This window comes from Barbus barbus, assembly GCF_936440315.1.
Source record: "Barbus barbus genome assembly, chromosome: 20".
Taxonomy (NCBI): domain Eukaryota; kingdom Metazoa; phylum Chordata; class Actinopteri; order Cypriniformes; family Cyprinidae; genus Barbus; species Barbus barbus.
In genome coordinates, this window is record NC_136748.1 from 14362492 (window position 1) to 14389942 (window position 27451).

Sequence of the window (27451 nt, forward strand, 5' to 3'; positions counted from 1 at the left end):
CAAAAAAAATTCTTAATTTGTGTTCCGAAGGTCTTACAGGTTTGTAACGACATGAGGGGGAGTAATTAATGAAAATTTTTATTTTTTGGTGAACTATCCCTTTAACACTGGTTGCCACCAGTAATAAAATGGAAGCAAGATAACAACACAGTCTGTGGCTGCTACTGCTGCACAAAATCATATACAACCGCACCCAAAAAGTTCGATCACTAGTATTTTTTGGATTTCACACAAAAGACAGGGTGCACAATTTAAGTGTGATTGACTGGCAAAAAAAAATTATAAAATAAAGAGGAAAAAACAAAAATGTAAAGATGAATTTGACTGATAGCATTTTGTTTATTTTTCGAATTTCCATAGATATAATGATATCATTGTTATTGTGAATTCTTCTGGAAACAATAAACATGTAGTGAATAGGGGTGGGAGAAAAAAAAAAAAATTCACCTGTCGCGATTCTTTTTAAAAGCTATTTAAAAATCGATTGGTTTACCTCAGAATCGATTTTTATTTCATAATTTTATTTTTCATAAGAAGTGGTGGGGAGAAGTTACTGCTTTTTAATTCCAACAGAGTAGTGTTGGGTCGTTCTTCAACAATTCGTTTATTTTGAACAAATCTTTAATGTGACTCGAGAAGAATGAGTCGTCTCGGGGAGTGATTCGTTCAGTCGCGCATGCGCAACATCCTATGTAGGTTCTGCACTGAATTAGTTCACCTGCTTGGAGTCTTCGGGTTTTTCGAGCCGTTCGTTCATCACGTGACAGCCTCATAAGCTAAACCTATGCAGACGAGCCGGAAAGAGAATTGATTAGTTCATCTCTTGAGTTTTCGGGTTTGAGTCATTCGTTCTTTTGTCACGTGACGTGACAGCATTGGATAGAGAAATTAGTTAATTTGAATTCCTTACAAACAGGTGCACAGTTATTATAGTTATAATTATCATTATTATTATTATTTACTCTTACAGTTACGTGATGCGTTTCTGGTCTCAAATTGTAGCTTTTTATTTCTTAGTTTATAAATGTGTGAATTTTTGTCATGATGGTTCTTTTCCATAACACTGAATGTGGTAACAACGGTAAAAAACTAAAGAGTTGGTTATTATTATTATTAAGTCTTTTCCCCTCAGACTGCATAGGTTTAGCTTATGAGGCTGTCACGTGATGAACGAACGACTCGAAAAACCCAAAGACTCGAAAATGATCCGAACTTCCCATCACTACAGCAGCGGGTGTGTTCGACTTGGAGGAGCACCGCGCAGACAATCAGCGCATGACAACAAAGTACCGCGAGAGCGATACGAAAGCACGCAAAGCGTCTGTTCTCTGTAGCTCTCGCGATGCTTTGATGTCATACAGCGATCATTCGATGTGCGCAGTGCCGCTGCATTACATGACATCATATACGTTTAAGGCTGGTGCGAGAAGCAAAACCATGACGGAGGCAGAGGATCAAACCTCTTCCAGAATTCTTTCTGCACCTTCACATTTTGAATCCCAACTGCCGGGAAAACAGGACTAAAACGGTATGCAAAGTAACAGCACTATATTTATTTCAGAAAATATTTTTTCTGCTCATTTTGTTGAACATTTGACTTATATTCATGTGCAAGTTCAGGGTTTTGGTACTTTAAAGTTTCATGGTTCAAGGTACTTTAAATTTACACTGTGTATGTGTATGCTCCTGAAATAAAAGTTTTGTTAATATGACTCATCATATACAGTCTCTTTTAAGGGTATAATCAACTATTTTCCATTGTCTAGTCTTTAATAAGCAAACAAAAATCACAATAAATTGTAATATCGAATCGCAATAGTGACTGCTAAGATGTGTTTTTTTTTTTTATTGTGAAAGTGTATATTAAGTTTTCCCATGGTCTAGAGCAGTGGTCGGCAAAAGTGGCCCGCCAGCTATAATATCTGCGCCCGTAGCCAGATTATTTTGATAGCGGCTGGTTCTGAAATAAATCTTATGACAACAACAGTTACTCACAATCAGAGTATGTGAGAGCAGAGCGCGAGTGGAGCGGTGTGATTTTGAATGGTTTTCACTCGCTCCAAGAGCGCTCCATAACGAGTACAATTCATGCCAACGACCCATAATATTACTGCATATTTAGCAAGAATTCACATGTTAAACATATTTAGCTAGCTAGATAGAAAAGGATCACTCAAATCAGAAAGAATGTAAAGGCTATGATGACTGCAGTGGACATGAGCGGGAAGTTATATTTCTCAAGGAATTTATTTGTTCCTTCTGAATATTTTCAGCTGACAGCGGACTTTTTCTTCTCAGAATTGCGTGATTTAAACTCAAAAGTTAAAAAGTTATAGGCGAATTCTGAGATATAAACTCGCAATTCTGTGAACATAGTCCTTTTCCCCCCCTCAAAACTGGACTTTAACTCACAATTCTGACTTTCTACCTCGCAATTGCGCGTTTATATCTCAACATTCTAGCTTTTTCCCACAAAAAAGTCGCAGTAACCTTTTTTTATTTTTTATTCAGTGGCGGACACAGGCTTCCATAGAACTGTGATATTTCAAACATAGTGAAATACTTTAGACGCGGAGCGGTGTTTCTGATATCAGTGAGCGTGGAGTGGAGCGGGAGCAGAGTGATTATTAAATGCTCGGAGCACGGAGGGGAAACTGTTGACGCTCCACTCCGCTCACATACTCTGATAGGACACGCCACACAAATATGGCTTTTTGTTAATGACAGGATTTTACACAGAGTAACAGCTCACTACCAGTTACAAAATACACTGTAACAGTCAGTCACAGGCAATTCTGGTTGCATTTTTCATCAATTCATATCTTAAATTATCCTTTGACTATTTTCTGGCCCGCCATCTAGTGGTGAAATGTTTTTTTGGCCCGATGCCAAACTTACTTGCCGACCCCTGGTCTAGAGTTAAAAACAAAAAACTCAATACATAGCAATATCGAATCGCAATACTTGTAGAATCGAAGTTCTTAAAATCGCAATACATATCGTGTCGGCACCCAAGTATTGTGATTCGTGATAGTATCGAATCGGGAGGTAGGTGTCGTCCCATCCCTAGTAGTGAATATCTGTTATTTTCATTTCAACCAATTTTGGCCACTGTTGCCTAACAGTAGCAAAAAATAGAAAATATAGGGCTGTGTTCGATACGACGATGTATCGTCACAGAGATTTGACGATACGAATATCGTTACAGCTGTCTCTATCGCGGCACGTGTGCAGCAGTGGACCACGCTTAATTTGAAAACAAGAGCAGCGTTTAAAAGAGAGTAGAAAAGTGCAAGTTTTCTAAAAAAACAAATATGAATAGAGTATAATAGAGCTACAACAACGTTTAATCTGGCTGCAGAGGAACACAACCGGGTTGCCTGATATAAAGAGACGTAATCCCCACAACAGAGCTTCACACTTGCGTAATACAGAAATATCTGTGTCAACCTGGCAACCATGAGTACACACTCTCTCTCCACTGTGGATAAACTCGCTGGCTTTCTGAAAACAACGGTAAGCTTGCAGTTTAGCGATCTCCACTTCAATATTTTATTCTCAGAAAAGTGTAATTCATCAAGTATTCATTTATGAGAGAGAGAGAGGGAGAGAGAGAGAGAGAGAGAGAGAGGCTGTGTATGTATGAATTAGCACTGTTTTTGCCACATTTCTCTATTAACAGTGAAGATGTGGCTTTAATTGCTTTAGAAACAATGATGTAACCAGCTCCTTGTTGAGAAAGATAAATCTAGCTCTTCAGCGATTAAGCTATTTTTTGGCTAAAATTGCAAGGCAGCGCTGATAAGTTTGTGTTGCTGAATGTGCTGTGAGCTACAGTTATTAGCATTAGTTTAGAACGCTTCTGATTTTTGTCTATATTTCTTAACAGAGAACGTGTTAATTTGTGCAATGATAACCTACCAGCAATGTAATGATTTTTTAATATATTAGAATGAGTACATTACAATATAAATTTCTTAGAACGAGCACATTATTATTTATGGGCCTAAAAACAAGATACAATCACAATATGGTACCTGGTGGAGAGTGCCCAATAACAATATGAAACATTCGCCATTACTTATATTGTAGCCTACTGTGGTACAGTTATGGAGGGCCTTCATAATGCAGGGGTCCTTCCTGCTCAATGGCCCTATAGTATGCAGTGTTTAATAAACAGCTGTTTTACTCAATTCCGCTGAGGTGAAATTCAGTGCAGTCCAGTATCGAGATACATATCGTATCGTGACTTTGCTGGTTATACACAGCCCTAGAAAATATAGTATTAGTTAAATGTACACTTCCACAGAGCAAGAAAAATCATATTTAATCTTTTCATCTGACTTTTGTTCACTAAAACACATTTCAATGCACATACTGTAAAACTGCCCATGAGAACTTTTGTGATTAAGCAAATAAATTGTTGAACTAATGCTTTTTAATTCACTTGAACAGTTTAAAATTGAATAAATCTAACAGCAAATATGCTATTAAAACTTATTAAAAATATATTATGAAAACATCTTTAATGTTTTGATGCTCTCATACTAGTAGCGAGTGACATGCGTTACTTGAGCTAGTGTGAAACTATGACAAATACAAATCTCACCGCAATATGTAAATTTTTTAATTCCAACTAAATATTATCAAATATATTCTCCTGAGAAGTCAAAAGAGCTTGTGCAAGTAGTATGTAGTTTAGCACATAAAATAAGTGAAAAAGAAAGAAAGAAAGAAAACAAATCTAGATGAATTAGCAAACTTAATTTATTGCTTAGGCAACCATTGTGACCCATCCCTGGTTGATAGTTGCTTTGTGATGTCATTTGTGGCCGGTTGATGACTCATGGAGATTAAGTGATGGTTTGGTGAAGTTACCACGCAACGGCGTGGGTTTGGATCCAACCCTTTTTGTCAGGCCTGTCACATGTGTGAGTGTGAGCTCTGTCCTGGTGGTGTTATGCCCAGCCTGACACTGCGAACAGAGTGTGAGCTCACTTACAAGTGCAAGGAGCACATCGAGACTAACCGCACTGTACCATAAAGTCAAAGTCTTGAAGGAGTTCACACATACTGAACTGTCAGCCTGCTCAAGAACGTGTCAGCTTACTATTTCAGATAGATGATAAAGCACAGTACACACAAACAGATATTTGCACTCTCTTGAGATTTAGCCACTCAGGTTTATACAAATCACTTGATGGATACTATAAACACACTTCAACTAGGGTTGTGAAGGTGAGGAAATTTTCCCACCGGTTAATCGCCGTGTGACAACACCGGTAATACCGGTATCACTGTGGTGGGGGGTCGTTTGAGGTTTCCCTCACTTTTCTTCGGTTTTAAATGGCACGTAAAAGCTCCGTGCGCGTTTTACTTTCACTTTCAAATTAGCGGCAATTCAACGTCAATCAGTTGTTTGTTTTTAGTTCGTTTGAGTTTTCCCGCTTTCCCTCACTTTGCTTTTCTTAAATAGCTTGTAAAAGCACCGCGCACATTTAACTTTCACTTTTAAATTAGCGGCAATTCAGCAATTCTTTTATTAACAAAACGAATAAAAATACACCATGCTATATGCCTAATATAAAATAACAAATAACTTACAAATTTTAAATTAGGTATACAAAACTGAAAATCAGTAAAGACCGAGGAACACAATTATGAAGCTTGCTCATGACATTCCTATTAGAAAAGCATGTGGTTTTGATCCAGATCTTTTCTTCTTAAATGATTTTTCTGAATTGGCTCTGTCTCCACAACAGAGAAACTTACTTTTAGCTGCTCTCACTGCTGCAAAGAAAATGTTAGTCAGTCACTGGGTTCCTCCCCATTCAATGACCAGACATGTATGGGGCTCATCTTTGCTGGACATTGTTTCTATGGAACTATCTACAGCTCATATTTATGGGGCAAAGACAAAAACTTTGAAGAACTGGAGTACCACTTTTGACATTGTTAAATCTTTTGTTTCTTCTTTTTGATGTATAATTTATTTTGAATTTATGTATGGTGCGGGTCTGCCTGGTGGGTGGGTGGACTTTTATTTTTGTTTTTATTTATTTTAATTTTTTTCAATAAAAAACATTGTTCACAAAAAAAGAAAAGTTTGGAGGCACGGACTGCATACACCTTGATGTAAAATAATGGGAGGAAAAAAAAAATTAAAAATCATTTAAATAAAATAAAAATCAGCAAATACCGTGGAACCAAATAAATGAGAAAAGAATGTAAAAAAAAAAAATCCAATATCACCTTCGATAAATAGCAGGTCAACAGACTTTTCAAAATCCAATTTTTTTTTTTAAAACAGGCACTTTTACATTTCGTTTCGAAACTCTTCTGCCATCGTCTTGTCTGTCTGACCTCACTCTTCTTGTCAGTCAGCTCAACTCTCCTCACGCATGATAAATTAAATCTGATCTGTGATGCGCGACTGTAATTATGAGTGGGAAACTTCTGAACGCACAAAAAAAAAAAAAAAAAAAAAAAAAGATATTTTGAAGAATGTTGGTAACCAAACAGTTGCAAGTAGCCATTGACTTCCACAGTATTTTTTTTTTCTATATTATAGAATTTTTGTGTGTGTGTTCAGAAGAAGAAAAGTAAATGACAACAATTTTCATTTTAGGGTCATTCTGTATTCATTTTACAGATGTAGATTTAAAAAACAGTGCTACATTTTATGTAGAAAAGGTGCATCATCTCACTTTGACCTAAGTGATTTGAACGCACATCGTAATAATGACTTCACAACGCATAAATACAAACTTCCCAAAAGGACTCTAAGGCACCAATAATCAGGGTGTCCAACAGCTGGCAGCCAAAAAAAAAGTAAAATCAGTCAGATCCTGTGTGGAGTGTCAGTAATTTCAGACGTGATGATCTTTAGTCAAATGCTGTAAGGAAGGTCAATGTCAAAAGTGTCGTAAAAACAGTAACAGGAAGCCGTACTAAGGGAAGTGATCTTAATTTGGATGCAAGCCTATTGTCCCCTCTAAGCCCTTCCCATCCACCGCTGGACTTTATCTGCACCTCGTCATCAGCAGATTACCATCGCGCTCAACCTCAGAGGCAACAAAAGGCCACCATGATACAGGAAATCACAGGCATCACCGTAACAGGAAATGTCAAAATAGAGCCCATATGCAAAAACAGACCATAAATCAAATCAGGCACTCATATAAAACCCAGAAATCACAATATAACACAGATTTATCAGTTAAGCTTTAGTTCTCTTTTAGCAAAGGTAATTTCGAATGTGGTTTGAAGTGATGCCAGACGACGTACACAAAAGGTCAGCATAGTAATGAAAACCTGCCATTATGAGCACTGCTGTTTTAGCTCTTGATGAAGTGTTTACACAGCAAGAAGTGAACAATATCACACAAAAAGTGAACTGCACACAGACTCTGCATGTCAGATGCTTCATTAGAGGAACTAAAATGTCATGTTATTCATGAGTATTTGTTTTCACAATGAGCATAAATCCCGGTTCATAATAACAGCAGAAGGAAGTCATTCATTGTCATTGAGTGTTGGTTTCAATGGGAGATAAGCAAGAGTGACCATTAGTGACAAGTCAACGTGTCCAGACTCAATAGGGTTAGGCCAGTTTAAATTTTATGCAAATGAACAATTTCACAATGCAACGACAACCACTAGAGCGCAATAGTAACCAGTGTGAAAGTCTTGGTTGCGGAAGTATTTTTCCCATTCATTCATTCAATATTTGTGTGGAAACCATGGTACTGTGAAATTCAGCTGTGAAAAAGTTCAAAAGACTGCACAAGTCTTTACTCCCAATTTTGATCAATTAATACTAGCTGATTTAAAAAAAAAAAAAAATTTAAAAATTGAATTCTCTCGTTGACCCTCAACCCATAGTGTAAGGTGTTTGAGATGGAGTTCTTTTGCCATGATTCTCATTTTTATGGCAACAGCATCTTCCTTCGTTGGTGGATCCAAGTGCTGCAAAATTGTGGGTTGCATAATCTAGTATTTACCACTACACAATGATTTTAATAAATGTTAAAAAAAACATGTTTTCTACAGAAGCATATCCAATTATTTAACAACCTTTATTTATAACTAAAACCTATATTATCCCTAAATATCTTTTTCTCCATGGAGAATTTGAATGCGATTTACTTTTTTACGTCTAGAACCCCAACTGTTGCACTCTATAGGAGTGAAGGCAGTGTAGCCAACATCATCCATCCGTTTTTGAGATACTGTAGTTGAATGTGGGAAAGATGGAAATTTAATATGTTACTGGGAGTAATTCCACTGTTCATTACGATTCGTCTCCAACCACACAGAGAGATATGATGAAAACAATACGTATAGAAAAACAGAAATCTCCAACTGGGTGAGTTGATCATCATTCATCTTGTTCGTGATATGATTCACTAATGCAATTTATATACCATCTCCTGCATTATTTTAATTTTCAGCAGCAAGAAAAAAGATTTATCGTCAATGCACAATGACAAAGTATAGCTACTGGTAATACATCTCATTTGTGATCACAGTGAGCAACAGCAGAGTGACCTGGTGACCTCCAGTGATAAAATCACTGTCAACGCGAACGCTTTAGGCTGGACTCTGGAGCATAATGGCAAATGTCATGCATCGTATTCCCATGTTACCACAATGTCTTGAAAGGGTCGTACACAATAAAAGGTCAAAGCTCAGGGTTACAGCTTCAGTAAATGCTACAGCGCATGTCTGTGCAAAATCAATGTTCTTGCTTCAGAGCTGGGATGAACGTCACACCGGGACTGCAACCTTTTTCACTGAGCTTCCTTTATAATGCTGTCATCAAATCCTTTCTGAAAAGGGCGTGCCTGCACAGGAACGCACCAGGGATGGGCTGCTATCAAAAGCTTCATACCTCCACAGAGGCCTGAGTAAACCCAACAAAGCGTATTCCCAGTAAGCGGCTTTGATCCATTTTACACACTACACCTTTTCTTGTGTATTGTATCTCATCTTCTTATTCAGAAACGTTTGAGGAGATTAAAATAACTATCTGTTGTAAAATCAAAAGTTTTGTGTGTCTTCCTTCTAGGTGACCAGACTGCACCTGCACTGCAGTGCCCAGACTAGCACAGCTTGTGTGAAAAATTATTTTACATAAATAATTTTACAACAGTGTTAAGACACATTAGATCCATTCCAAAACATAACGTGAAGATGGTTTCAAAAGGTTGGATTCATAGTTATCCCTTTTAATATATATTCTTCTAGCCAAAATATAAGGTAGCACTGAATACATCCCCTTGGAGAAAGCAATTCCAAAACACACTGCAACTTGTCACCATGGCGGACAAGTATGGAGAAATGTTGTTTATAAATATTTAATACAATAAATTAAATATCAATAAAAAAATACATTAATAAAAATACTATAAAAAGTTTACAAAATACCCTAATATTGCACAAAAAACAACAATATTAATTACTGTGGCATTTGCTTAGCCACATAACAAATTAAGATTCTAATGGAATCAATTGTACACTTAACATCAGAAGCACCATTTGTGGAGCGTTCTCAATCAGTCACTTAAGAGGTTCAATGCCACTTAGGATGCTGCCTATATAGGCGGGCTCATTAAGGAGCAGAGCTACTGGGTTGGCAAGGAAATGAAAGTGATTTCCGATCCATCTTTCCAGTATGAGAGAGCACCCATAACCCCAAACCATTCAAATCAAGAGAAATGATTACATGTAAGATCATGTGCATCTGGTGCTAAACCATTATACAAAATCACTTGACACCATCTGCTTAATTATTCTGCCATAACACCCACCCCCATGGTGGAGTTCAAGACCAAATATCAGCGTCCACAAATAGACATGGAGGGAAAGTGCTTTTCTTAACCAACCTCCATCCATCAGCACAGACGCCTGGTGAAGAAATGCTCCATGAGCTACAGTATGATTGTGTTAGCGGGGGGCCAACGTGAGTTTCAAGGCTATTGCCTCAGCATTCCACTAACACACCATAATAAATCAGCAGAGGGGAAGCGTTGACTCACATGCTCATTCCACAGGAAATCGGTTTAAAAATATACCAACCCTTATTAACCTTATTCCTCACAGGGTTTCAATATACTTAACGAGGTTTAGGAAATAAACTCAGGTCAGGGTTGATCCTGCGATGAGAGACGTGAAGCCTCAAATGCCAACATTAGTGTCATTTAGTCACTCTGCAAACAAAAGCGGTCTGGAAATCGAACCTTGCAGAATGTAGAAGGGGGTAGAATCTGAGTCAAGTCATCAATTTCCACACTACTGTGATAATAATTGCCCTTCCCTGCAGCTCTTGGCGCCTATAAACCAAAGCGGCAGATGTGAAGGAAAATATCAATGCGTATCAGTTCTCTTCTTATTGATTTCCAAATCAATGCAAGAAAAAACGTGTTACCTCTTTTGTAAAAGAGATTGTTCCCCCGAAAATGAAAATTAGGGCATGTGATATCAGTGGTTCAACCGTAATGTTATGAAGCTACGAGAATACTTTGTGTGCAAAGAAAAAAACAATGACTTTATTCAACAATTTCTGAAAAGACTGAAAATAGTAATTATCCAATGAAAACATTGATATTTGTTCCAGCTTTTCTTTGTTCTTTTCTTTAGCATTGATGTCTGATTCATGAACAAATCATTTTACTGAATCAGTTGATTCTGCTCACAAAAACAGTCTAAATCAGGGGTGTCAAACTCAGTTCCTGGAGGGCCGCAGCCCTGCAGAGTTTTGTTCCAAACCTGCTCCAACACAGAAACCATGTAGTTTTCAAATAAGCCTCAAGGACTTGATTAGCTGGATTGGGAGTGTTTAATTAGGGTTGCATCTAAACTGTGCAGGGCTTCTGCCCTCCAGGAACTGAGTTTGACACCCCTGGTCTAAATGTTTCATTCACAAACCAAACCGATCCAGAATTGAGTTCAACTTACTAACTCAATGATCTGACTGCAGGTGTTGACAGCTCAATGCAAGAGAAGAAATCAGGAATTAACTTAAATTTCACCTGTTTGTCACACAAAGCTAATGTATAACTTTAGAAGTCTTCTTTGATTCTGATTCTTCTTTTACAGATGATTTTTTTTTGTTGCAATTTTGAGACCATTTTGAAGCTTGAAAGCTCCAGTCTTCATTATCAATTTGATCATAAAAAAAAAAAAAAAAACGATCCACACATTCTTCAAAATTTCTATTACACTGAAGAAAGAAAGGAAGATAGATTTGGAATGATATGAAAGCAAGTAAATGATGACAGATTCTTGATTTTTAGGTGAACTCCTTTAAAGTAATTGCAGACACAAACTGCAGAAAATGCAAAAAAGGGGATGGAAAATGATGTCAAAAGAAATCCCTATAAGCTCTGCTATTCTTTTAGGTCAAGCAGTAGCATGTAAGGTCCTAAGCCTATGTTTTTTTACATAAACACTTAGAGGTCTAGATTCTGGAGTCAAACAACTGTCTGAAAGTGGTTAAAAATTAAGCCCTGACATATTTAGTCATGCTGAGTTGACAGCTGCATGAGTGGCATAAGTGCTTTTAAAATAAAACGAGTCCAATCCAAGTTGTGAGCACAGCAAGTTGGCGGTTATCAAAGAGGGGTGGGTTTGCGTGTGTTTAGCCCCATGGGAAATTCATGGCAGTCGAGAGGATTTAGCAGAGCCGAGTGGCCTTATCTACTGCCTGCAGCTAAACGGCATCCCCTCGCACAGTCCTAAGAACTATGTGGCATTGATTTAACACAGAATATCTGCTCGCAGCGAAGAGGCAAGCGGCACAGGTGCGCAGCGGGCTGAAGGACTTAATTCTGATATGATGAAAATAAGCTAGCTGTTTGTGGAACAAATGCAAGAAGCCAGACTAAAAACAAAACCATCAAAAACGAACAACAAAAAAAACCACAAGTTCAATTATTCAGCGTGAATTATCATCAAGGGCTCATTGTTAGGCCACTGTAGCGACACAGTTTTGAGTCTGTACTTAAAGCAGTAATGCATGTGTAATGTGTCGGCAGATGAGCTGTGGTCAGCTTGACCATGGACTGACCGGCAGACCCAGGACATCTGTGCTTCAGCAAACAGTGATGGCATCATTCGCTCCAGCTCATCTCTAATTCATCATGAACAGATGGGATATGCTTAAAAATAGTCATTTTTTAATCCGCAAACTACTGCAATTGCGTAACCAGTGCAGGATAGATAGCGTGTCCTTTTGGGAGTGGGTGTGTCTCCCAAAAACTAAAGTGATGGTTCTTCTTCATGTGTTCACTGTAAGTTGCATTACTGCTTCATTCTTACTTCAAAATCTGAACAAGAAACAATGCTTTTCTATGCATGTTTGTTAAGTTAACATCAGCAGGCAAAATATAGCCTACTACATTGTATACTGCTTACTATGTTTTAAATTCAGTATGTGAAACAGTACACACTACATAACTATTGAACCTTTTAAACAGTAGTCTGGTATAATAGTCACAATCTCGTTACGTGTTTATTTCAATAAGTGCCATCAAGTTATTTTGTGATTTAATTTTGTGAAACCAAAACAAAATAAAACAAAAAGCAAAGCAAAGCAAAAAAACAAAAAACAAAGCCACACAAAACAAATTAAACAAACAAAAATACAAAACAAAACAGAAATCATGGGTGTACTCTTACAAATCTAATCAAATATTTTGAACAACAAAAAAAATACCAAAAATCAAACAAAAACTAAAAGCCACACAAAGCAAAAAAAACTAAAAACCAAACAAAAACTAAACCGCAATCATGGGTCTACTCTTGCAAATGATCAAATATTTTGAGAAGAAAAAAAAAGGCTGATACTATTTCCAGTTGATTTTTCACACTGGAAACAAAAGGTGAAGAAAAGTGCACTGAATTGTGGGATACTGCATTTTGCCCAGTGCGCTCTCAATATATACTGCACATTTTGTCAAATTTAGTACACAGGATTGCAATTTTTTTTTTTGCAGATTTACAATTCTTCTTTCTTGAGTGATACATCTTTAGATTGACTCGATAAAAAGATTCCCACCCAGAGTAGGAGATCATTCGGGTATTCTATATGCATACAGCAGTTTCCAATTAGATGTTTTAAACCAGCATGGTGAAGTAAGCATGGACAGTAGCCCTAAACGACAACCATCAGGCATACTGGGAGCTTAAAAAGTTCTACTTGCAAATTCTTCAAGTACATAAGCTTCATTCTTGCTTTCTGACAAACTCCCAGAGCTTATGCCATCATCACCCTCCCCTTCATTACATTTTCTAAGCCACTTCCTGAGTCTAGATGCACTGGCTGATGTGTGGTGACAGCCTGTCAAAGCAAAGCGCTTCTGACATCATCTCCCCTCAAGCACGACAAGCAGTAGCAGGCCAAGGGGAATAACAGGACTTTGCGTTGTCGGACACTTATTACTAAGCATTCGCCAGAGAGCTTGATGTGTCAAAGGAGGAAAAAGCCAGAGTCATCAAAACTTTTTGCAAGCCTCCAGCAAGGTGCATGTCTAGAGTGGGCAAAGCAACAGTCATCAGGAGGGAAACTCCACTTTCCGAACAGCCTAGTAGATTAAATCCTTTATATGCTTAATTCAGCCAGATCATATAAAGGGAAGTGTTGGAAGTGGAGGCACACAAATTAAGACACATCCCTTCACATGGATCTAGTTTCTGTCTGTAAAAGGTTAAAAAACACTCAGTAGTAGGGGTGAGCAAAATACCAGTAGACAATTAATCGCGTTAAATAAATGTGTCAACCGGTGGAGATTTTGGACTATCGTCCCTATTGTGGCTACTAGGGCTGGGCGATATGGCTGAAAACTGTATCACGATATCAGTGTTTCATATCGGTCGATATCGATAATTATTGATTTTTTTTTAAGGTGGTACATCAAGTTCGTGGTATTACCAGTCTTGGTGGGGACGACGGGCTTGCATAATTTGCAGACGACATTTGGTCTGACTACGGTCAGACTTATAATATCCAAAAAACTGCCATACTGGCGAGCTGACTTTCTCTTTTATTTACAATTTCCTCGCTCGCTGCGGCACTCATTTTCTGCTTATTAAGAGGAATCCAGCAGACCAGCCAATAGGGTCTGGCTGCAGACGTGCACTCTCAGCCGCGCGTGCGCACTTAGACACGAGACAACGATATGGCGCAACCAAACATGATACTGTTACATGATTGGCTGTTAGCGTGTCACTCCCTATGTTGCTAGGTTACCAGAGAGCGAGTGCCTTTGTTAATGCAACCAAACTTGCTTCGCAGCCTTTGTTTTCTTCCGACGAAGAATAAAAAATATCGAACGTTTTATCGAACACATTTTTTATTGATATCGTTCACGTGTCTATCGCGATACATATCGTTATCGTTTTATCGCCCAGCCCTAGTGGCTACAGTGTTTTTACAATGTATGTAGCATTTCTTATTTATTTGTTCTACTGTAGTTTGTCCCATTGCTTGTAATTAGTTTCTTATTTAATCACTGACTGTTTACTGGTCTTCAGTGAGCTTGAGGTTTTTTTTTTTGGCTATAGTATTAGTTTTTGACACTGGTGACAAAAATGAAATTTCTATGGTATAAAGATTTTTGATTTCATAAACCCCTTATATAAAGCAAAAATAACTATATTGTGATAGCATTACCGTGAAATAAAATTACTCATGTAGTGATTTTGATTATAATCGCCCACCCCTACTTTATTAGTTTTATATGTTTATTACTACATGCACCCTAATAAACCAACAGTAATGTGAACGATAGATTAATAAGATAACATTAAAACAACAGAGTAGTTCTGCAGCACTTCTAACGCAGATAGATCCATTGATTAAAATGAAAGCAATCTCAGGGCCCATTTAAATCATTAGGTTCAGGGGACCTATAACAATTACAACCGGAATTAGCAGTCTGACTGATATTATTCAGACTGCTTGTAAAAACAGTAAGGTCAAGGTACTTAATACAAACCATGCCTTACATTAACATTTGTATATATTTATTCATTTAGCTGACGCTTTTATCCAAAGCGACTTACAATTGCTATATATGTCAGAGGTCGCACGCCTCTGGAGCAACTAGGGGTTAAGTGTCTTGCTCAGGGACACATTGGTGTCTCACAGTGGATTCGAACCCGGGTCTCTCACACCAAAGGCATGCGTCTTATCCACTGCGCCATCACCACCCCATTTGTAGATTGTATATGTAGATTAACCCAAACACAATGCAATGGATCAAGCAACCTACATTACAATGAAATGGGGCAAACTGCAAATCATCTGAAAATCCCACATTTCCTGCAACTGCATTTTACAAGGTTGTCGGTTCAGATTTATGACACCTAATCCTATAAAGCCTATTGTATCATATTTGATACACAAATTTCAGGCTTTATCATCATTTAAACAAAACATTGCTGACAAACCAGTTGTACACAATCTTCTACACACCTACTGTAATCTGATTAATAGTTTATACTTTTTTTTTAGCAAGTAAAATGCCTTTTAGTATAGGTTACTGCAAAAATGTCCCTCTTCAGATCACAGTACCCATGTGTTTTGTTCTAAAATCTTTCTGTTTTTCATAAGGTAAACACAAAAATAAAATAACCTTTATGTTTCATGATTTCCTGGACTCAAGCATAAAATTTAACTATTTGTACGTCTCTCAATCTTCATTGCATTGCATTATGTTTGTCTCCCAGAATAGCTTTGATCATAAAATTAAGTATTTAAATATCACCTTACATAGACATTATTTGGAGATTATTGGGAGATATGGCTATAGAGTGAAAACTGATGTTTATATGCATTTTATGTAAGTAGTCTTGCTGAATTTTATGTAAGAGAGTTGCTGAAATCGCGTTTGGTCTCGTACTGTATCGTGTATCTTGTCAGTGTGTGCACTTGCTTGGCCATTTGTAGTTGATAAACAGGAAAGTGGGTTCAAGCGCCAGCAGAAGGCAGTGTAATGAAGTGGTCTTTAAGAGAAGCAGTCTATCAGCGGAAGTTTAAAATCAGCTCGTAAGTGTATTTACTTGTCTCAGTGTTTAGGGCATTTGCCGTTGCTAGGAAACGCTTATTTTGTTTACTAGGATGAGAGTTGCTGAAATCGCGTTTGGTCTCGTACTGTATCGTGTATCTTGTCAGTGTGTGCACTTGCTTGGCCATTTGTAGTTGATAAACAGGAAAGTGGGTTCAAGCGCCAGCAGAAGGCAGTGTAATGAAGTGGTCTTTAAGAGAAGCAGTCTATCAGCGGAAGTTTAAAATCAGCTCGTAAGTGTATTTACTTGTCTCAGTGTTTAGCGCATTTGCCGTTGCTAGGAAACGCTTATTTTGTTTACTAGGATGAGAGTTGCTGAAATCGCGTTTGGTCTCGTACTGTATCGTGTATCTTGTCAGTGTGTGCACTTGCTTGGCCATTTGTAGTTGATAAACAGGAAAGTGGGTCCAGCTGAATTGAAATGATCATTTGTTGGATTGGTATAATAAAGGTTATTATACCGCGGCAGCGGTCGCGGCAGTCGTCGTGTGAAGCCCTCTTAGTGTGAAGACCAAAGAGTGTAAAGACCATCGACTCTACCGTGCGACTCCACCGGGCAGGGACACCGGCAAGGGATAGTAGTAGCTTTTTATTTAATTTTTTCATTGATATGTTTATTATTGAAATGTTGTTGTTATATGCATGTGTTAATTTTATTTAATTTCTTTATTTTCTTAAATATGTGGGTAGATAGTATTTATAGAGTTGTAACTTTTTAGTTTTAGTTACTTTTTCTTATTTGTAAGTCGCTTTGGACAAAAGCGTCTGCTAAATGACAAAAGTAAAAGTAAAGTAAGTCTGCTATACTGTTATAAAGACGTCAATTTATAGATATACTTTTTAAACAGAATTTCAACTTACTTTTAGCCACAAATATCAGCAACTGCACCAAATGCATATTTTTCATCAGTAATTTTCCTCTGAACAAAATTGTGGTGTTTTTTCCTCCGAGTGTCAGCTCCATATTCTCACTATATCATATTATATGGGCCATAAAAGCCTAATGTTTGAAATGTTACAATTTTTTCATTTTATCTAAAGGTTCAAATATTCTTCAGCCAAAAAATTCCAAGCAAACAAAAGCATGACATTAGCCTAATGATTAATAATACCGTAACAAAAAAATATACCACAACCACAAAAGTGACCAAAAAATAAATAAATAAATTATATATATAAAATTTTTTTTTATTTTTTTTCCCCCTCAAAAAAAAGTTTCTCATGGTTTCAAAATAATAAAACAAATAATCTGAATTACATTAAGTCACAAATTAAATCTATGGTGATTTTTTGGCAACAACGACTGAAATAACAATACTATAGTACCATGGTAGCTAAATATAAAACTGAGCTTCTTCCTCGTTTAAAATACAATGCATCAAGTTGAGATCTGATACTCCACAGCACCAGGTCTCAAACCGTAGAAATAGGCCATGACAATTATTCCCTACTGAGTTAAATAATCCCTATGGTTGAGAGGAAGCTGCACTGTATTGAAAAGCAGGGCTAAAGGGCTAAAGACTTGAGAAAAGGCTGACTCCTGCTTTTTCACTGCAAGAGTCACTTTAAAAAGTGCATCATTGCAACAGCATCCGCGGAAATGCACAGCATCTTGCTTTTGTGACCTGGTCACCATTGCGGATGCCCTGAAAAGGTGAGATGTACAAAGATTGCAGCCAAAGACCTAGCCTAAAAACTGCATACTGCATGTTTGCTGGCTGCCTAGGCAGGTGACTGGTTTTGAAACACAGCCATAGACACATACAGGCGGCAATCTACTAGGCATTTCTGACTCCAGAAATTCAAGGTGATGCATGTGTGAAAGGCGTTTTTTGGCCTGCCATTCAAACCGCAGTATTTACAAAATTTTCTCTCTGATGATTTGTTATACAGTAAAAACCGTGCAGTATATAGTATTAAAATAAGTAAACTAAAGCATAGACCTTGAGAGGAAACATCAACAAGCTGTAAACAATCCTGTCCCATTCCCTGTCACAATCCATCAAGCATTCTAGGAAAATGGTCCAATGTCGCAGAATGATGGTTTAGAGATTGTCGGTAAACACACTTATGCCATTCAGCCTGGCGCTGTAGCGATCATGAAATATTAGTCAGCTGATTAATTGTTGTACAAATAATCTCGCTTAACTCTACGCCTTTCTCTTCATTCATCAAATCATTTCCGCACGTCCGGCTGAGAACTGTTGGCTATCCGTGCTTATGCAGGACATTTTCTGCTAATCTAATACCCGGTCTGCCAAAGCATACTGAAGCCATTCATCTATGAGCTTCTCTGGTACATATCTTATATCACACTTGGTAGCATCCAGACATTGGTGAGGTAATGTATTGTTAAGCTCGCGCATGGAGCAACATCTGCGCTTGATCATGCGTGTGTATTAGCCAAGTCAGGTTCTTTAAACCTTGATATCTTTCATTTGGCTACATAGGCTGAGAACTACAATTTCTGAGATTTTCCTGGCAATTCATACTTCTTGTCAAGCTTTTTGCAGCATTCATATCACATTCAACTTGGGCCAGAAGCCTCTGCAATAGCCTACTGCTGTGGAGCAACTGTAACTGCCATTTTATGGTCTTGGTGCCTTTAACTGCCACCACTTTGCTGCAGAGGCGGCCCATCCGAGTTATTGGGCTTTCATTTTCCATTTGAGTTAAGACCAAAATGTGCCCACAGGGAAGTCTTTGTGTTTGGCTTTGCAACTAGCCTTGGGTCCATGTTTTGGAATTCAACAACAGCTGATCAAATGATGCTGGCAAAGCAATGTCAACTGAGCTGAAACACAGGTTGTGATATTTCATACAAAATAAAATAGAAGCGAAATTGACCTAGGTATTGCAGTCCAAATTCAAAATATTGGAGGGGGTTTTTTTTCACCCGGCTCTCCTCCTCAGATTTTACGCACACGCAGGTTGCCAGATTGACGACACCAACCAGAACGAGTGCATATGACGATGACTGAAATGAAATATGCTGTGTTTCCCGCCAATTGGGTAAACTGGCAGTGGGCGGGTTTCACAAACCAAAACAGAGACCGACATTCCGGACCGGAACGCACATTTTCAAAGGAGAATAACTGAGAGCATTGTTTTTCAGATAAACAAGTATATAAACAAGAATATTTCCAGGAAATGCCTTGTTGTTCAAACAACAAGGCATTTCCTGGAAATATTCAATGTTAATATTACAGCATTTCCAGGAAATGCCTTGTTGTTTGAATAATTAGCTAATTTTCCAAATGTATAGCACAACCATTTTAAACAATTCAAACATGCAAAATTAAACAAGGAAAGGACTGTCTGTAAATTACCTCCTTTCCACAGAGCTGTTTAACGCACCGCTGCACCCGTAAGGAACACATCAAGTCAACTAAAATGCACCTAATTTGCATCCTATTTGTTGCAACATTTCCAAAATTGGCACAACATTCCTTCATTTGGATGGAAGCATGTCAGATGTCACAGTAAAAAACAAATATTGCACATTGTGGTCAGCTCATTTAATCACTCATGTAGGCCTAATGAATGTGATAGTCCTATTCAAGGTTAGCAAATATTTTCAGGGAACTGCTGCATCGATTTTTTCTGATCATACTTCCTCAGTGTCTGTTAAATTCATGGTTTATTTCATAGTTAGTGTCTCATAAAAATATCTAAACATCCATAACGTTTCACACAGAAGGGGTTATTACTGTGAAGCCCTGCAAGGAGGAAATGACAATGAGGGTACTCTTCTGATGGATAATTTAAGCATCCAGGCCTAAATGAGCCATGAAAGTCAATTAGGAAACATCCATAAAGTCAATTTTCTCGGTACAGTTTTTAACACCACAGGGTCTTGGTTTTCAGAATGGACGGGCCGCAAGAAATAAAGGACTGTGTATGTGCATACACCATGTTTGGAGGAGTGGATTGTTGGACTACTTATTCTTGACCACAGAAAAAAAAAAAAAAGAGTCAAGTATTATCATTTCCTCTGGGTTTCACAATGCAGTACAGAGCGAGATAGAGGGGCATAAATGGGAGGGAGTGCGTGTTTGGCTTGGGGGGCAGGGTGTTTGATGAACCTTTTCATCTGCACAGCTCTTTGAGGCAAGATGCTTTCAAAAAGCTCTTAAACAGAGCCCCGCGATGCTCAGACGCAGCCATGGGCACATTGTGCCATCTCATCCTATTCCACACAAACCAAAAAAAGGCCCAGATTCAGCCACGTTCAATACAACGACTTGATTTTACAGGGAGAGTTCAAATATAATAAATACTAATATTTTTTATAATGTAGTACTGGTCAAGATTTGACATTAATCAGATGTTACTGGATAAGTCATTATGCTTATTGCCCTTATTTTTACATTTACCTTTCATCATCAAACAATCACTTCAATGTAATCTTAAAAAAATACATCAATTATAAAACTTCAATTTAAGCTTTAGGAAATATTTATTTTTTTGTAATATACATTATAATGTTGTGATGCCTAAATTAACTTGTAGCCTGATCTTAATTTTCAGTCTTTTTTCTTTTTAAACAAAACTTTAAAATTATTGTCCATTGATTTTATCAATCTGTTAACATGAGAATAACAAATTAGATTATCGGTAGAATTTTAATATTGTGCACCCCAAAAGGTAACCTTTAGCAAACCTCCAAAAGAATATGAAATGATTCAATAATTTTAATATTGTAATGTACATGTTATGATGCCTAAATTTACCTGTAGCCTTAAAAATGCATCATTTTAGTTTTCTTTAGACAAAATTGTGTAGAATTTCAATATCATCTATTTATCATCAATGACATTAAATAGAATTTTAATATTGTGTCTCCCCGTAAATTACACCTAATTTATAAAGCTAAATGTAATCCAATGGTCTACAAACCTGCATGTCACACAGAATCAAGCCACTTACCAACAAAATCAATCACCCTTCTCATTAACTGTGGACACAGCACTATGTGAGATCTAAACATGAGATCAGCAAAAAAGTGTTTCGGATCATCACATATAGGCTTCATGTGTGTGCGGCCACACATACACAAAGCAAAACCAGTTCAACCAGCAAATTGACCTAATATTACGCTCACCACAGACACTTTGCCCACTTCCAGTACACACCATAAAAACCACAAACTGCAGCTTAATAATTTCCTTTAAGAAACCACATCAGTGCATGTCATCCATGCATGAGTTTCACTGATCTATGGCCACAACCAACCTAAACAGCGTTATGTGGGTGTCACTTACTCGCTCATGAAACCTCAAGCTATGGGTCGACTGGGCTTATTGACAGCCGTGTTAGTCAGAGTTTCCATTGAACAGTTACAGAACAAGCTACTGAAGGGCATGTTGTAACCAAACAAACAGGCACAGTTAAAGGGCCTCTATCACTGTTTTAAGCAAAAATAGAGCAGACTTAGTTTGAGACCAAATATGGTCAGCATGTCCTGAAATGATGGTAACCCACCCCATGGCTACGATATGTGACGGCCCTCAGTGTTTACACAGCACTTGCAGAGTCCATGAAAATGCAATCTAACTGAACAAAGTGCTCTGGGAAAAATTTGATCATCATAACACGTGCCATAAAAATCCATTCAATCATTTACCAGACGGCCTTCCCTCCTCCTCTGCCCATCATCTTCCTGTTGTGTCAGAATTTATTACCTCAGAGTAAGGGATATCATTAATTTACTTATTGATGGTATTTGAATCGCATGCAGAATTTCATGTGCTTTAAAATATGGACTGTATCAGGCTCACAAAATAAGCAACACGAAACGCACAAATGTACAATTTTCAGTTAAGTATCTCAGGACCTGGAAAGACAAATTGTTACCAAATGTTCCTAAAACTGCAAACTGCTAAATGAAAAATGTCAAGGACAAAAATAACAAACATAAATCACTTCATGCAAGTAAACTCACACAAAAAAGATTGAATTCTCAAACAGCCTTTAAACCGGAGAACTGATAGAGACATTTCCACATTTTCAGATGCTATTATGTAAACCAGCTTTACAAAAACAAGAAACTTACCTGTGCGCTCAATGTAGTCAACACACTTCTCAATGAACAAAGGTATGGGCCTATCAGGTGTGACCAAGTTCTGAAGAGGCACCCCAAAATAGTTGCTTTCCCAATTTCTACGAGTTGGTGGATACAATGGCTTTGTGGTCTTTGTTGATTTTGTCTGTTAAGAAAAAAATGACAAGAACACATGATCACTACAATGCATGCTGATGACACAACCTAAAAACTAAAATGTATCATTTTAAACTGAATTTAGGCATCACAAAATAATGTAGAGTGTGAAAAGTGAATATTCATTGAGATCTGCTAAAGATTTAACAGTGTTATTAAACTACTAAAGTAACTTTAGATTTCCCTAGGTAATTGAAAAGTAGTAGCTTACCTTTTTGGGTTCCTTGGTCTTTGGTGGTTTCTTTTTCTTCATTTTCTTATCATCCTGCTCTGGGTCCGATGTGATGGCTGGATTGTCTATCCCTCCTTTCCAAGGATCCACTGGTGAAAGAAGTGGATCTTCTTCACTTCCTCGGTTGCCCCTTCCTTTCTTCTTCTTCTGCATCGCAGGCCCCGACTCATCATCACTGACATCCGAGTGCACTCGTCTATGATAAGCTTTTGTCTTGCTGAAGAGAATCTTGGAACGATGTTTGTACTTAGAAGGCCTTCTGCCACCCTGAGACTTAGACATGGAGTCAAAGCCATTCTCCTCATCCCCATGCAAAGCAAGTCCGCCGAACGAATTGCGGATCCTGCCAGATCTGCTGTGTGCGTCCTCCGGTACGGCATAGATGTCATCACTGAAGCCTTTTGATTTGAGAAGCGTGTCGGCCGGCTCTGCATAGTTGTCGGACGCTTCAAGGTCATCGCCGTGACCCATCATTGGACCACGTGTCCACCTGGAGGTCCTCATTCCAGCCTCAATGGTCCTCAGTAGGTTGGGGTCCAGCTTTTTAACGTTGGGCTTGGGCAGCACATTGGGCTTGGGTTTTACCGGAGGAGGCACTTTGTGGTTACGCTCGTGATCACCAACAGGTGTGCTGTGAACTGGGTACTCGTTTCCTTCCAGGTCGATTCTGTACTTCCGTTCACTAGGATTGGGCAGCAGCTGCACATCATCGCCTATAGGGCTGTAAGGTGGCGGTCCCTCCCCATCGTCCTCAGAGTCAGGGTAATATTGGTAGGCAGGCAAATGGCTATGAGGTGACTGCGGGAAGACATCTTCGCCGGTGCCTGTTCCGTCCCTGCTGTTGTCGAACATGAAGGAGCTTTCAATGTTGCTCTTCTTCTCTAGGACCTCGTTGAAAAATGGCGTAAAAACTTCTGTCTGTCTGTGATACTGAGACAAGGAGTAGAGAGCGGTAAACTTGGCCGTAATTTCTGTGGCAATGTGTTCGCCTTCAGTCATTAGCTCTTTTATCGCCTCGTTCTCAAAGAAGTCCGCTTGGCTGTCCGTAATGGCCACCAGTTGAACTGGAATGACATCCTGGACTTCGGCCAGGAACGCCCTCAGCATAGCCATGGAAGACTTTCGTTTAGCTGAGTAAACAAAAATGTACCCATGCACCAATTCGTCCTTTCTGATTCCAATGGAGGAGTGGTATGAGAGCACAGTGACCTGTATGCGTCTGCGGCTGACGCCGATGATTTTGTCAAGGATCAACGTGTTGCACTGCCCAGGCTGTCCGGCGCTGCAGGAATGCGAGTCCAAGAATGGTGAGAGAATGAGATCCACGCTGAACGGATCTCCACACATGGCACACATGACTATCCGCAAATCTGTCTCTGACAGATCCTTAATGGAGGGCATGGGGTTCATCATGTCGAAATTGTGCTTCAATCCCTCCAACACCGCTCTGAGGGCCTGTTTTATCTGAGACTCATTAAACTTTCTGGGATAAGTGCTGGAGGGTATATCTACAAAAGTACACTGTAGCTTATTTGCAAGCTGTTGGCCTTGATGCCTCAAAATAGGCATGTTTTTGCAAACATTGTCACGCTGATTTGCTAGAATGAGAATGAATGGCACTGGCTGGCTATACCTATCTCTTCTGCTCTGGGCAATCTCAGCTCGGATCCGGCTTACGCGGTCACCGATGTAATTAAGTGACTCTATAGAGCTGAAGACACAAAAGAACCCATGGGGCTTGAAAGACAATATCCAGGAATGGTTCAAAAGCATGCCGGAATTGACATCCACAGGCAAAAGGTCTAATTCATAGATTTTCCCATCAAGGGTGTATTCATCATCAGTGGACTGAGCTCGGATTTCATTTGCAAGCTCCTGCGCCAATCCTTCTCTGCCCACGAGACACAAGTTAACCTTATCAATGTTGGCACTATTGTAGTAGATATTCGAGCGGCCGTGATCCAGCTGAACCAGCCGGTTGGCGAGGACTTGCTCGACTTTGAGATCGATGCAGGCCGTGCCGCTGAGGCACGTTTCCTTCGTGGGGTGATAGACAAACCCGATGTGTTTCAGTAAAAGTGACTCCCTGTCAGTGGCGAGTTTCTGGAGAGCTCTGTATCTAGGTTCCTCGTTAAGCACGGCATGAATCTCACTCATTTTGTCACAGCTCGGGGTCGCATTCAAATCGAGGTCATAGAACAGCTCTGCATGCTCAAAAAGCATTTCCTGAAACTCCTCTTTGGCCCTTTCAACTATTTCCTGCTGATGCCGACTGTAAACATCCCTGCGATCTGATTCGGTGATGTACTTGTACGCCTCGTCCTCCATGACAAAGCACATGACCTCTTCCCATGGCTGGCCGGGGCTAATGAAATGCACTCGCTCCAGCGTCTTCTTGAATTTCTCCTTCATCTCTAAACGCCTCTTCTCAGATATCAAATGCTGTACGTGGTTTTGATAAATCCTCTCTCCTTCCATGGTTTTGAGGATATCGAAGGGCACTCTTCTGTCGTCGGTTTTATTGAGGTGGTCTGTCTCATACCACGGCGTTTGTTCTAACTCAATGAAATAGTATTGAAACTCAGGCCTGCTCTTCATAAGGCTCTGAGCCTCAGTCCAACTGAGCGTCTCAATTTCCTCCAGGTTGTTCAGCAACTTATTAAGAATTTTTGGCAGACTCGTAAGGTAATCCTCACGCCGCCTCTTGATATGCTCTTGCCTCAGCTGTTCTATGTGCTTCGAAAAGGTGTTTCTAGCCTTTTTGGTGCCTTCTATGTTAATGTACTCTTCATAGTCTGGGTGCCTTTTCAATTTATTGCTCACAATTTTCCAGCTTGTGTGATAATCTCGAACAGTTTGAACGATGAGCTTTTCAAACTTGTCTGAAACTGAAGCTACTAATAGTCTCTGGGATTTGTTCGCTTCCAAATAAGAGATGATTTTGGGTTTTCCTCTGGTTTTGTCCATCTGCTGTATCAGAGCATTGAAACAGAGTTCCACGTTCACAGACGCTCGAGCTGATGTTTCCACCAACATGAGATTCTTTTTACCTGTAACAAACGTCTGCACCTCCCTCAGGTATTGCTCGACACACTCGTCACATTTTGTTGCAGCGATGATTATGGGTTTTTTCGCCTTGGAAATCTGAGAATGAAGGCTGTGGACAAATTTCATCTGGTCGTCGAATTTCCTATTGCATCCTTTGCTTACATCTAAACACAACACAAAGCCATCGATGTTCAGCTTGCCATCAGGCATCTGCTTCTGATCAAAATCCTGTTCCAACCCAAGCTGGTCTGTGCAAATGTACATCAGCTTCTCAGCAGACTGAAGCTTCGTATTTGCAGCCCTTTTCGTGTAAGGCTGCAGGTTTGTGCTCCGATGAGGCAAGAAGGTTTGGTCATCAATGAACTCAGTCTGCTCAATGACCTGGATTCGACACTCGAGGCCATCGTCCCCTCGATGCAACACTTCACCCCAGTATAAGAAATGATCGTTATTCACCACACGCCCTCCAAAGTCAATTGTGCTCAACACAGACGTGTGCTCCGAGTAGTAGCAGTCCGCTCTGGGGCGCACATATCGGTTGCATAGGCAGGATTTACCTACACCGCAGTTGCCCTTCTCTTTCTCAGTGCCTGAGAGTCCGACGACACTGATAGCATATGTCGGACGGGGCTCCTTATTCTTGGCCATTATATTGCCCCTCTCATTGCTTGTTACGCTAAGCAAAGTATGCCAGCCAGGCAAGCACGTACTTCCATTTGCTAGTGCAGGCGCATTTCCATTTCTCACTTTGCATGAGCCGATGTAGATGAATCTTGATCATCGGTCCCGGACGACTACTCTTTCCTCTCCTATCACCTTCCTGCAATAAAAACATAAATAATTAAATTAGTCAACATTAAGATAAAGTGTAAAGTTTTGTTTTCAATAGCCAAACACTTATTTATCATACTGAATTTAATAAGTCAGATGACAAGACAGGCACAATCACAATACAAAACAAACAAGTACAATAAAAACTGATGACTCACAATACACAACATAACTGTATGCATCATTACTGATATCTAAAAATTCAAGCATGACACTAACACTACTATTATGAAAATATTATTGCCAATGCATTTGCATTTTGAATACCCTTTTTACATTACCACAACTGCTCAGGGTACAAAACTCTTACAACAATCCACATGTGACGCACATCTTCAATGGATTCATTTATCATAATAAAAGTAGGAGCACTGACACTGTGGCACAAGCTCTTTCACAGTAATATGCTTTTACTGCATGTACCCCAGTGTTTTTAGAACATATGCAAGCTATGCTTGTCATCTGCAGTGACAAGCTTTGTACTAACAAATAAATGCATCTGTCAGTAAAAATAAGGCAGCAAATCAGCTAATTTACACTCAAGAGCATTAAGTCCATAACAAACACAAAACACCTGCAAGGAAATATTTTATAAATGCAATTCAATTCAGTGTTGGCTCTGACAGCATAACTAGAACCACTTTTGAATTTGGCAGTATAAAACCTGATGTCTTTCAGACTCACATTTGTGAAAATTGTGTCATTTACTCATCCTTGTGTCGTTCCAAACCTGTATGACTTTCTTTCTCAGTGGAACACAAAAAGAGATCTTAGCCAGAATGACAGCCTGAGTCACCTTTTTATTGCATCTGTTTTCCACGTAATGAAAGTAACTGATAAATGAAGCTGCCATTCTTTGTTACACAGAAAAAAATTTACTTTTTTTTTTTTTTTTGGATCAATACATTCCCAGGTCTTTTTCAGTCATTTATAATTACTGTATAAAGGACTTTTAGAGGACATTTAAGATTCACATCGACTTGCTAATGAATCTTTCAAACATCCTGTGAACCAGTTTGACCGATTCATTGAAAAGAACCGACTCAAAAG

The 27451-nt window shown here is 38.9% G+C and overlaps 1 protein-coding gene across 2 annotated transcripts in view; it reads right to left on the reverse strand.

Moving 5' to 3' along the window:
* LOC306886474 (rho GTPase-activating protein 5-like) overlaps nucleotides 1-27451 on the reverse strand; it is a 36166-nt gene that overhangs the window by 7522 nt on the left and 1193 nt on the right. For both annotated transcript variants that reach the window (XM_079443588.1, XM_079443589.1), the window contains exons 2-3: nucleotides 22502-26390; nucleotides 22126-22279 (exon numbers count right to left, since the gene is read on the reverse strand). In XM_079443588.1, the coding sequence (XP_079299714.1) occupies nucleotides 22126-22279; nucleotides 22502-26218 (3871 nt within the window). In that variant the 5' untranslated portion in view covers nucleotides 26219-26390. The remainder of the gene's footprint in view (nucleotides 1-22125; nucleotides 22280-22501; nucleotides 26391-27451) is intronic.